Consider the following 13,890-nt stretch of genomic DNA (forward strand, 5'->3'; position numbering starts at 1 on the left):
TGAAGCTAGAGGGGCCTCCATATGAAGTCTAGTCCTAATAGTTTGGCCAAGAAAGTCAAGCTAAAGAGAGGGTTAATGAGGAAATACAAGACATGGGACTAAGGCATGGATTGAAACCATATAGTGGGTGAAAGAGTCAGGAACGCCGTTGTCAGGCAGAGGCTGAGACTAGAGGGTCAGAAAAGGTAGACGAGGCAGTGGCTCTGTTCAGGGTTCTTTGTAGCACCTAAACTTTAGTCTATGAGGAGAAGCTATGTTCTCTATAAGAGTTAGTGCTATGGTCTTTAGATCAGTGGGACAATTTCTACAGCCATGTGTTAAAGTTTAATTTCTAGAAGCCCTAAGGATCAAGGATCCACCCACTTCCCATCATTGGACCTAACATGAAGGTCACCTGGGTACAGACATGCATCACCTTATTTTAGCTACTTTTGAGAAACAGAAGCTGGTAATATATGGTATATATATATATATATATGTATATGATATATATACACACACATATACATACCTGGGGCAGGAGAAGAGGCAAATGATAGAACCAAGGCTTTATAATCTCCTAAGCTTCAGGCTTATTGGTTTCTTGTATAAAGTATAAGGAGATAAAAGGATATTATACTATATTTTCAAGCAAGATTGCTCTCAAAAAGATACCCACCTTTCCTCCATCAGCATTGTACTCTTTTTCATCTCCTTCCAAGAGTCTGGCTAGCCCAAAATCTGTGATTTTCACATGGTTTGGAGATTTCACTAAGACATTACGGGCTGCCAAATCCCGATGAACGAGTCGTCTTTCTTCCAGGTACATCATTCCCTGAAAAATATCAAGTTCCTTAATGATATTCAGTTAATGCCCAGGTTTTTCCATTTTTCTAAAAAGAAGTTTCTTAGCCTTCAGTTGGAAGTGCCTAATTTTTTAAGTGAAGCCAGAATCCCAGAATATTTTCAAAATTAGAGAAAACCTGATTTTTGGGGAGAGCAAACCACAAACAGCTTTTGGTGTTTTCTCCCTAAAGTCCTATGAGACAAAGGAATTACTTTCACATGAGCTATATGTTAGATCACTATTTTTCCAAGCGACTTGATATCCTTTTGCAAACTGTTTCTTTAGTGAGGTGTGCAGGTGTTGTAGTAGATAAGCTAACATATGCTTGGATTGACCCACATATTTGTAATCATTCCTTCTCAATAACTTCTGCTTCATCTTCCCCCAACACATCCAAACAAACACCTCTGTCTATAATTTTTAGAAATATTTCATTTGAAGTTTAATGGTGCCAAAATCACCATTATAAATTCTATGGAGGCTGAAGAATTATACTATTCTTATTATATTATTATATTATACTAAGAATTATACTATTCTTATTAATTATGCACAGAATGAAGTATATACCCTAGGAGTCTTACAAACCTGTAATTTTTAAGAAGACTTCTATGGTATCAGTAGTCATTATGAGAATCCATAGTGAAATTACATAGTTTGTAATGACACTGAAATTAGCCTTTAATATTTTACCTTTACAAAACATACAGGGAAATTAAAAATAAAATTTGTTAGTGTTTAGCAGCAAGAGACATAGCTGGCTCTCCTCACAATAAATCCATATATAACAATATATAACATATATTATGTATTAATATCTATACAAATTCAGAAAAAATAATCCAGAGGAGTAATAATTAATTTATGAATTGTACTTCAGTACTAGGTAAACTAAGAGTTGCTAAACATTATGTTTAACAAAAGAACTTATCTAAAACTAAGGAAATAAACCTGAGGCTGAGATTAGAGTGAATATATTTTTGTTGAAGTGTTAGGGGAAATTCTATATTTGATGATTTTTGTGGTAAAATGGTCACCATTTAAAAATAGATTAGAATTTTTATAAAATGTTGAAGCATACTCTCATGCCAATTGCAAATCACTGCTGTTGGCAGTTAACATTACAACTGCAGGACTTTGAAGAATTAATGGTTTCTAATATCAAAACAAAAGCTGTGGAAAACAGACACATAAATCACACAGGTCAAAAAATTATGAACCGTATACCTGGTGTAGTGTAAAGAGAAGATTACTTCAAACAGCATCATGAGCCAAACCCCATATAAATGCACATTAAACACAACCAGCGGAGATACTGCCTGATATGGTCTAATCAGTCAACAGTTGGGTGACACTGTGTGTATTAGTGTTTTCTGAAATCAACTTACAACCGAGATTTGCCCTCTCTCCTAAACAGTGCTTTGTGTTTGAGTACATTAAATTAGAAATTCCTATAATAAAGTACATCTGAGAACATATAGCCCTTATATGACTTAAAGGATCAAAAAATAAACAAATACATGCATTGCCTTGGAGATAGAATATTTTCATATCTTCCCAAGTAATTCTATCCCTTTAAGAAATGTTCATGAGACATTCATTGTTCTCTTTTCTTATCACCTTCATATCAGAACATGGAATATATGTTGGTAACAGGCTAACATGGACTATGTGCTGGACTATTTGCCAGACAGTGAGAAGACAAAAAAGATTCAGATAAGGTCTGTATATTAAAGGAGAACAGAAGCTAATTAATAAAGTGGGCAGATAGGGAATAAAAACTTGAACAGACTGACGTGATACATGCAAGGCATTTAAAGAGAACTCTATTCTGAGGCTCTTATGTAGTATAGCCTAGCAAGTATGCATGAGAGGAGAGACTTCAAAGTGGTACCAAGGCCTAAGTAAGGGTTGAATGATGTCTCCCAGTTGGACAGAGTGAGGGTAAAACTGCAGGCAAACAGAACAAGCACAGGGGTAGCAGTACCATGGCATACTTGCACCAAGATATGCAATTCTGTATTTTTAAAGCGTAATGTATGGGGGGGGGACAGTGGTGAGCAGTGAAACTGAAAACAAAAGAAGAGGCAGGGTCCAAGAAGAGTCCCTTATATGTCATGGTAAAGAACTTAGACTTTTGTATTTCCTGCAGTATACAATTAGGTGATGTGGAAGTTGTTTTAAAAAGGGGAGTGAGGCCGGGCGTGGTGGCTCACGCCTGTAATACCAGCACTTTGGGAGGCCGAGGTGGGTGGATCGCGAGGTCAGGAGATTGAGACCATCCTGGCTAACATGGTGAAACCCCATCTCTACTAAAAATACTAAAAATTAGCCGGGTGTGGTGGCGGGCGCCTGTAGTCCCAGCTACTCGGTAGGCTGAGGCAGGAGGATGGCGTGAACCTGGGAGGCGGAGCTTGCAGTGAGCCAAGATGGCACCACTGCACTCCAGCCTGGGTGACAGAGCGAGACTCTCTCTCAAAAAAAAAAGGGGGAGTGAGAGATTATTGTTGGACTCTTGAAAACACCACTCTGGTGTCAGGACAGAGAATGGATTGGAAATCAGTGTAGCTGAAGGCAGGAGCCACTGTCACAATACAGAAGCAAGGTGATGGGAGTGTAAAATAAAGGTTGCAATTTGGCAGTCCATGGACTACTTCCATTTTCCAGATTTTTTTTTTTTTACTCCCCACACTGGGTGTGGGTCAGTTATTCTCTTTAGCTGAGACCAACTGTACCCCAATGAGGGCAATCCGACCCCATTTTCCAAGATCCCACCACTCACTATTTCTTCCCAGGAGTTCTGCTTCCATCACTTACAACACTCGTCTGCTCCTACGTGTAAGAGTATGTGAATCTTCAACTAAACTAGGCCAGAAGGAATACTATAAAGAGGATAATGTCAACGAATATTTATAAAATAATCATCCTTAGTATTTGTTTGAACAATGAAGAGAGAATACACTGAGAACAATTTTGTTTTTAGACTTCTGTAATTTAGGTGGATAATGATCCCTTGAACCAAATATCATTCTAATAAAAATATCATTTTTATATTTCTTAAACTTATGCAGCAAGAGTGACATGTACTTTGCCAGTAGGGAACTAAGGCACATTCACCAAAAAATTTAAAACTCTGCTATGATCTGAATGGTTTTATGTCCTTCCTCAAATTCATATGTTGAAATTCTAGCCCCCAAAGGGATGGTGTTAGGAGGGGGGGCCTTTGAAAAGTGATTAGGTCATGAGAATAGAACCTCATGAATGACACTAGCAAACTTATAAAAGAGACCTTCGAGAGATCTGTTGCTTCTTCAGCCATGTGAGGTTATAGGAGCCATGAACAACCAGGAATCAGGTCCTCAACTAGACACTAAATTTTCTTGCACCATTATCTGGGACTTCCCAGTCTCCAAAACTATGAGAAATAAATTTCTGTTTATGGTATTTTGCTATAGCAGTCTGCAAAGACTTACACTCTAATGACATACTCTACAATACAATAAAAAAATTTCAAAAACTCTGAAAGTTCTTTGAAATTCTATACACAAAGCCTCAGCAAGTGATAGACTATCCTGAAGCTAAATACTATTTTTCCAGAAAAGATACTTTCTTTAAAATAATGAGAAATCAATTTTAAAAAACTAGGTGATAGTCTCTAGACAGTTTCCCTCACCCACCTGACCATCACTAAAAGCAATAAGAACATAAGTATCTATATCATTACTAAACCATCAAAATACATGTTTATGGTTGCTTTGTAACTATGAAACATCATTATACAGATGCATGCTTTAAAATCATTACTTACTAAAGCCACCTTAGTCCTACTTTCACACCCTGAGAGTGTTGAATCATCTGTGGATTGCTCTAAACAGTTTTCTCTACATCACAGTCATTAAATAGGATTTTCTTACTGGAAGTTCTCATTTGAGTCACACTCTGTGCTAGATTCCTTCAAAATGAAATAACTCTTCAAATTAGAGTGTCATGCAACTAAGGTGGCAGACAATTATTAGAAATAACAGTCACAAAAATAAACTGGATGAAGTCCCTGGAAGTTTCAAGATGAACAAATAAAGGTCATTCATTATGATGCTGTGTTTCGTGGGTAAAGAAACCTCATACTCTGTGCTTTAGCAGTTCCCATATCCATGTCAGGCCACCTTGAGTAAAGTAAATTAGGAGAAGAATAATACTGACAGCAACCGCAGTTGACATTGACCCAGTACTTAAAACACAGGGGTCATTAAAGTAAATGTTGCCACATTGGTTGGTTAACTTAATCCTATGAGATGAATACTGTTGATGTATTTTAAATATGAGAAAACAAAGGCTAAGCGAGGTCAAGTTACTTGCTCTAAGTTATCTAATCAGGGATCCCCAACCCCTGGGCCATGGAGCAGCACCAGTCTGTGGCCTGTTAGGAACTGGGCTGCGCAGCAGGAGGTGACTGGCAGGTGAGTGAGCCAGCATTACTGCCAGAGCTCTGCCTCCTGTCAGATTAGCGGCGGTGGCATTAGATTCTCATAGGAGGCTGAACCCAATTGTGAACTGTGCATGCGAGCGATCTAGATTGTGCACTCCTTATGAGTATCTAACTAATGCCTGATGGTTTGAGGTAGAACAGTTTCATCCCAAAACTATCTCCCCTGCCGTGCCCCCACAAAAACAGTCCCTGGTGCCAAAAAGGTTGGGGACTGCTGATCTAGCTAATGCATGGTAGAAGTTGGATTCAATCCCTTGCTGTGGGGACTCTAAGGTCTACATTATAAGCCTATCTTCTCTCTTAATGGGTCACAGGGTTATGTGGACATGGAGAAATTAATGAACATATTGGTCAGTTTTTTTGTGTGTGTGTGACAAGGTCTAGCTCTGTCATCCAGGCTGGAGTGCAGTGGCATGATCAGGGCTCACTGCAGCCTCAACCTCCTGGCCTCAAGCAATCCTCCTGCCTCAGACTTCTAAAGTGTTGGGATTACAGGCATGAGCCACTGCATCCAGCCACTTGAAGTCATATAGCTTTAAAAGGCACTAGTACTTTGGCAGAAAAAAAAACTATTATCTGGTGTTTCTGTGAATTTCAGGACATAATGCAAGTGACTGACTGACTTATTTTTTAATTTATATTTTAAACTCAGTTAAATTATAGTATCTTTTTGTAAGTTCGCAGGAATCTGAATTATGCAAAGTAGAGACTGTTCTTATTTTGGTCACAGAGAATGCAAGATGGTAGAGTGGGTATGAGTGTAGATTCTGTGGTCAATTGCCTGTTTCAAACCCCAGCCCTGCCATGTTCTAGCCCTGTCACTCTGAGAAACTTATTTAATCTGTCATCATCTTCCTCTCCTCGTCTCTAAATGGGCATAACAGCACCTATCCTGCAGGTTGTTGTGTGGTAAATTAGCATATGCAAAGCACTTAAATAGCAATTGGCATATAGTAAGTGTAGAACATGAAAACCTTTATTACTGCTCCATGGATAGCTATCAACAATCCTAGAATGCACAAGAATTACTTACCCTCCTTAACTTTAATTGCCTATTTCAGAAAATCTGTGATCCTCAGCTAATATATCACAGTGGGTGTTTAATAAGTGTTTGCAAATGATGATACATATACTTATAACCTACCCATCATGATTAATGTGTGAATACAATTTCAGAATTATTACTATTCAAAGTATTATTTTAACAATAATTCATCCAAGGATGCTGTCATATAAGAAGAAAGAAAAATTAGGAGACATATTAAAAGATTTGGTGCCCTCTATAAATACATCACAGACTCAAGAATTTAGTGAAGATAAAGGTCATGAATAAAACAGATCTAAAAGGTTCAGTGCTGTAGAATGCTTTCTATGGGTTAATAAAATAGATTTTCTATACCGAGATAACTGCCACTTATCACACACCATGGAGGGAAGTTTTTGAAAGAAGTGTTTTAGGGTTATTTTGTCTACTTCATGATCCAAATGCCACAAGTCTGATTTTGTTGAAACTATTCAGAATTTACCATTACCTGAACATTCATAATCTTACCATTTTTCATACCTTCTCTGTAAGCCCTAGTAAGTTTTCAACGAATGCATACTTAGTTCATGTTTTGCTCACAGCTCTTAAAATGTGTAATCATAGTAAATACAAGCTAACTAGAGAAAGTCAAATTGTATGCTTCATTTTCAGAAATGAACTTTGATATAAAATCCAAGGAAAATTGTATTAGAATTGAATTCAACATTTTAATCTCTAGTTAGAATCAACTCATATAAACTGCTTATGGAAAAGAACAGAGAATGACTTAATTTTAAAATAACGGTATTGACAAAAACCTAGCCATGACCTTCTTTTCATTCTTATGATATGTGAATCTCAACAATCTGGCAAAAAGCATTATTTTTGTTTTAATTCAATGTGAAAATGTATTTTGCCCAGCTGCCGGAAGCTAAAGGAAGTCAAGAGAGACTGGACTATTTCTGACAATAAATATTTGCTTCTCACATATTGGCCATGCGACAATTTCATCAAATACACGTGTGGAGCTAAAAATTTCAAGCTGCAGTAAGCTCTCACAGGCATTAATCTCCAGCATTAATCTCTAGAGTTAGCAAGAGAGCATTTTTTTTTCTGTTTTCATTCTAATAACCTGAAGCTTTCTTAATAACAGAAAGCTTCAGGAAACCTAACTTCAAATGAAAATATCTCCTTTTTTCTACCTTTCCTTCTAAAAGCAATTCTATCCCTGGGGGAAGAAAGAATCCAACTATAATGCTTACTACGGTTAGGGCTAAGTATATAAGCATGTTCAACGAAAGAAAGGGATCTTTTTGGATGAAGTAACTGATTTTATCCAAATAGTGCATAAAGGGAATATAAGGGGGCTGAGTAATGGAATCAACTGAGGGATCTTTTTACCCAGCAGAAGCTGGTTCATGGCAGAATAGAAAGAACACAGAGCTGAGTGTTGTGAAACAGAAGTTTTGGACATATTGTTAACTAGGTTTACGACCACAGGTACTCATTTCACCTCTGCTATAAAAGTGATGGATTGGCTGAAATGATCTCTGAGGTTACTGCTAGCTTTAAATTTTTATTCCATGATAGATGAAACTGTAAAATATATCTATCTGAAATATTAAATTGTGGGCCAATAATAGACACAGAGAACAGTAAAGAGGTAGAGTAGATGTCCCCCTTCAAATATTTAGTGAGAGTCGTGAATATGTTTTAGTAAAAATCATCTTAGCACATCCTAATTTTAAAATCCAAAAACACTGGCTACTTTACTGGCTATGTGATTTTGGTCAATTTATACAACATTTGTGTTTCACTTTATTTGTTAAATGGGGGTAATAATAGTATCTACCCTGAGGGTTGTCTTGAGGATTCAATGGCTTAAAATTTAGAAAACACATGAACATTCATTATAAGATACCATGTATTTTTAAAATAAATAAGCACAAATTTATCTTATTAAAAATATAATTTGACCACTTTAAAGAAAAGGCAGCCAATTGAAACACCTGTTGGTTACTCAGCACTGTTAGGTGCAATAGCTTCTCATTCTGCTTGTCCCTGAATGTTCTTCCTATTATTCTATTCAGAGGAAGAAAAGCAGATTCATACTGCTGTCCTGAGCCAGCATGGAGTTAACACTCATGGTTAATTCTCACACTTCCAACTGTAGCCATGATCTTCAAGAAGCCTGGTTAGGTTGCAGATCTTAAGATTTTGGAATATTAAGGACAACCAAATTTCTGTCATTTTAATAATATATAATAAAAATTATTGTTTGCTATTTGAAATTTGTTTCATAGATAGTCCCAAAAATATATTTGAGAGTGTGTGTGTGTGTGCATGTGTGTGTGTGCATACACACTTGCATGTAGGAGATGCTGTGGTGTGCTGCCCAGAAACCTCTTTAGGACCTGGACATTCAGCTGGAAGTTTTGGCTGTTGATGATTCGTCCCAGCTTCCTCACTCTTGGGATGTTGACACTCCAATGCTCTATCTATGCTGCAAAGAAAAATAGCTACTTCCTGGACAGACTTACAAAATTCTGGTCTTATGGTTCATTTACTCCATCCACAAACATGTATAGCGTGTCAGTTACTGATGTCAGGCAAATTTCAAGTTGTTGGAGACACAGTGAAATGCACAAATAGTTGGTTTTTAAAGTGCCTCCAAAGGCACCATCCCTTGAGGAATCTAGCAAAATTAAAGAGGCTTGTTTAAAAGTCTTCAATGTTTATCATGTGGAAGAAAGTGTTTTCTCTTCACTGAATTCATAGAGCACTCATTTTCAAGATTACATTCAGTTTTGTGAGTTTCATATATGGCTTGTAGTCTACTGAGTATACTTTTATGTATACGGTCATAGAGCATAATGGTTAAGATCATTGCTTTTGGAATCAAGCTGCCTGCAAGATAAATCTTAGTTCTGATAAGTTTTGTCATGCACTAGGTATCACCTTTGGACAAGTTATTTTACCTCACTGTACATCAATTTCCTTGTCTTAAAATAGGAGTACTAGTAGTAATACAGGCTTCATTGGGTTCTTGTCAGTTTCTATATACAGAGGATTTAGAACGGTCACTGACAAATTAATAAATGCAATTTAAAAACTGCAATCTTTATGATGGAATGTGGGAAAGCAAACCCTGCCACATTTAGGCTAAGCCTCAGATGTTGGTATTAGTCTCCCAGGGGTAGAGAAGGGGAAGACCATTTACAGGTTCCTGAGGCCGACAGAGATAACAGAATTTTTTTCATCCTTGTTCCATACATTTTCTTCAGAAGCTTCATTTACCACTCATGGCAAGCTTTTAAAACATCCATTTGAAGAACAGCCTCCTTGGGGCTTGAAAGCCTTCTTAAGAAAGCCAAAAAATAAATAAATGAAATCAAAAACAAAAAAGTAAATTAAACAGCATGTGTGAAAAGCCTCTGCTTTCTCACTACATTGTGAGTAAAAAGCTCATCTGCCTGCATCAAGAGAATATCAAGCATGCTACAGTTTTTCTCCCATTGATCTCTTGCCAATATGATTACAATAGGAGAAGCGAATCATGTAGTGTCCGAACTCTCGCAGGGAGGCGTACTTAAAGTGGATTACTTCTACTCCTTAGGCAGCTGATCAATAAAGATGTGGTCTGCAATGAGAATGGAGATGTCTGTGGGCTGTAGTAGTTATCCTCTGTGTCTCTTCAGAAATTAATTAAAAATCAATGAAGTGTGCAACCTATTAATACAGCAACTTGTAGATTAATAGAAGCTGAGCCTTTCTCTGAGCATACATATTGTGCAAATGTATTCAGAGACTATAGAGAGGTGGTTGAATGTCTGACACCTTAGTAATAATTGAGCAGAAACAGATCATTCCTAATATTTTGTAGTTTCACAGAATTGCATGCTGCTGGTGGAAAACCATAAAGCTTAGGGATAGGGCTATGTATATACAATTTTCCTCCTTAAACTGATTATATCAAATTTTATGAGTTATCCTTATTACAAAGCAAAACTTCTGCCATCATATAGACCTAAATAATTTCAATAACTATTTTCTTAAGTAAGTGTGGTTTACTTATCTATTTGTCCAGGCGGTTGAGTTTATTTATAACTGCTGAATATTTTTATGTAAGTATCTTTGCATTAAAAATGTGAAATTCCTAGAGCACTAAAGGCTCTTATGCAACTTGAGTACCCGCGTAAGGGGTTGAAAAGTGTGTCATTCAATTCAGTTCTGCCTTGTCTCATTTGGACGGCAATGGGCTTGGCCCCACTATGCAAATATCTGCCCAACACATGTAAAGCTCGCAAAAGTGGCACCTACATACTTCCTTCTGGAAGTCACCCAGCCACTTCCAAACTTCCTGATCTGCCCCATGCCCTCCTTCCTCAGGCTTGCTCCTCTCAAAATCCTCAGAAGGATTTGTACCATGGCTTCTGTTTTCATCTAAATCCCTTACTGTTGATTTGGATGCCCATTTTGACACACATCCTTGTTTCTACCTTTGCTTTCTTCCTCGGAATTCCAGGGCTTTGTTTCCATCTAGTTCCAGCATAAAGACTAAGGGAAAGAGACTCCTGCTTTGCACCTTGGCTCATTTTCTAGCCTAATATTACCATAGAAGTACTAGATATCATCACATTACTTAAAATGTGAATCACCAATCCTTAATTATTAAAACTGTGAAGAAATTGTCCTGGGAGAGTCTGCTGTCATTACAGGCTTCAGGACACATGTGGTGGTATAGTAATAAGACAAATTTCACTGTTTCTTGGCCCAACCTGCTTGGAGAGCACCTGAAGCTCCTTGCCTCCAAGATGCCTTTTGCAGATATTTCTAGGGTCCGCCAGGAACCTCATATATGGCTCATGGATAATCTTTCTTGTTTTTTGTTTGTTTGTTTGTTTTCCAGGACTCTTCATTGATATCTGCAGTTGCTGAACTCACAGTTGAAGCTCCTGTGGAAATGCTCATATCTTTTTTGGGGCTGCTATCTCTTGATGCTCCAGAAGCTGCAGCTTATAATGTTTCAAACTATTGCAATTATGCCCTTCCATCCTCCTCACCATGTCAGTGCTCTGCTGTCTTCCACACAGCCCTAGGGAGGAGTTCTACCCTCTTCTGAACTTTGTGCTTTATTTTGTCCTCTGCTGTATTAGTAGCTATTCTTGAGTCCCTAGTAACTGTCTCCTTAAAAATCATCAGTAACTTGAGATACTCATTCCATAAAGGCTCAGATCTAGTCCAAGAGGTAGCCATGGGAAATTGACATTATTTCTCTTTGCTTAAGTCTCCTCTTTTTAACCATGTGCATTTGCCATCATTTCCTCATTCTCCTTTACCCTTCAACAGACATGCACACATATCACGCACATACACTGAACCATGTTTTCACTCAGGTAGCCAAAAAAGCCCACAAGCAACTTGGCTCTGCTTGGCCCTCCAGCTTCTTTTCTTGGAATTCTTCACCTTGAACTCTATGGCCAAGCAAAGCTGAAAACCCTCTAATTTCTTTTGCCTTTATACTTACTATTTCCTTTATCTGGAACACCCCCTCACCATACACTGCTACACTCTTCCTACTGTGCTACAGACGCACGCTTGGTCAAATTTAACATTTCTTAGATCACAAATTAGATGTCTTTTCCTCCACAAGATCTTCCCCAACTCCTAAATAGATTGGGTCACTCTATAACATAATGATAATGTCCAACTTTATCTATATCTATAGACAGATATCTATCCATCCATCCATCCATTCATCCAACCATCCATCTGGAGCTAAACCCTGAGATTATCAAGCATTATTTTAAAAAAGCTTTTTGGATTTGCAGCTAAATCAAAGTTATTTTATGATCAGAAAGAACATAAACTTGCATGCTCAGACTTTATAAATGCTATATAACAAATTACCCAATGCTAACAGTTTCATGTAGAGAGTAAAGCACAAAGCCGAAATATATGTGTGTGTATACACACACACACACGTATGTATATTACATGTATGTATATACCTGTATATATGTATATGTGTGTATATATGTATTGAGATTTATTTATATATACGTGTGTGTATATATATATATATATATATATATGAATCTCAATAGAGCACTCATCTATTGACTTGATTAATTTGTCAAACTATTTTTAAGAGAATTAAACACTAAAATGAGTAATCGAAGTAGAAAGCTATATTTTTTCGGCTTGTTCAAGTCTGAAAAATAAAGGTTTTTTTTTTATCTTCTATTCTTCACTTCAAACCCTTATGGATGGTTGAGTGCCTGGACCTGTGAATGGCGTGTTCCTGTGGAGATGACATAACTCAGTTTGACCCTCCTCACATTTACCAATTTCATCATGTTTTGGGACAGTCAATAAATAGTAGTCAATTGATTGATTTCCTCCTCTCCCTACTCCATTTATTCATCCTTACTCTTTCTATTGCCTTTGGATCAGGAGGTTTGGGAAGAAGAACTTCCCAGCAGTAATAAATATACTAGCAAACATAACCTCATAACAATTAAAAATAAAGAGGAAAAGGTATAATGAATTTTAATATTATTGGCAATAATTTTCTATTGCTAATGATGATTTTTATTACATTGTCCCTTTGCTTTTTATTTTTTAGTATTAAACATCTGTTAATTTTCAGGCTTACTTGCGTATGTGTTGCAATTTTTAATTCTGGAATACTATTTGGGCTTTGGGCTAAATACTATCGGTTTTCCCACAATTGTTAGGAAATTAGGGTATTGTTCATGCACACTGACAATGTGAAATTTGAAAGCTGACCTCTTCTTTTGGTCTCTCCAGTTCACAGATTTATGTGGTTAATATCTCATATGAAAGGAAGGTTAAAAGCACATATCATAAAAACGGTTCTAAAGGGTCATTTTTAACCCATTCCTGTTTATCATTGACATCTGGGGGAGTGGAGTGCAGGAATGAAGAGTGATTTCTGGGACAAGACTTCCCAAGCTTCATTATCAGCTCTGCCACTAACTATACGCAGCCATAGGCATGTTAGACATGTTAGTTACTTAGTCTGCCAATATCTTCATCTATAAAATGGCAACCATAATAATACTTATCTCATAAGGTTGTTGTGAGAATTAAGTGAATGACTATATGTAAAATTCTTAGAACAATTAAGAGTAAACACTCAATGTTATTCGTATTATGTCATTTGTCCAGCACCTTGCATTACAGATGATTCTCGTTTTCAAAAGTTCAGTTTTTAAGTAACTTGAAATTCCCTCAGATTCTAAGCATAAAACACACTTTTATACTTAGAATCCCAAAGATCATCTATCAACTGCCAACCACATCTCCTGATAATGCTGTCTTTCCTATAATGGTTTAATTTCAGCACCCTTACCATCTTTAAAGGTTGTGGGGGTTTTTTTGTATACTTTCATTTCTGTGTATAATTATCTGTATAACATTTCACTTTAATGTTTAAAAGAGATATAGGGTAGAAAATGGAAATGATAAGAAAAACATTCTCACATAGTCGTATAATTAAGAATTTAAAAATCACTAAAGAGACTAAAA

General features: G+C 36.9%; 1 protein-coding gene across 4 annotated transcripts in view; it reads right to left on the minus strand.

Moving 5' to 3' along the window:
• Window positions 1-13,890, minus strand: part of ERBB4 (erb-b2 receptor tyrosine kinase 4) — a 1,169,745-nt gene that overhangs the window by 53,848 nt on the left and 1,102,007 nt on the right. For all 4 annotated transcript variants that reach the window (XM_055290486.2, XM_055290484.2, XM_055290487.2 and 1 more), the window contains one exon: window positions 659-814. In XM_055290486.2, the coding sequence (XP_055146461.1) occupies window positions 659-814 (156 nt within the window). The remainder of the gene's footprint in view (window positions 1-658; window positions 815-13,890) is intronic.

Source organism: Symphalangus syndactylus, chromosome 8 (assembly GCF_028878055.3).
Source record: "Symphalangus syndactylus isolate Jambi chromosome 8, NHGRI_mSymSyn1-v2.1_pri, whole genome shotgun sequence".
Lineage (NCBI taxonomy): Eukaryota > Metazoa > Chordata > Mammalia > Primates > Hylobatidae > Symphalangus > Symphalangus syndactylus.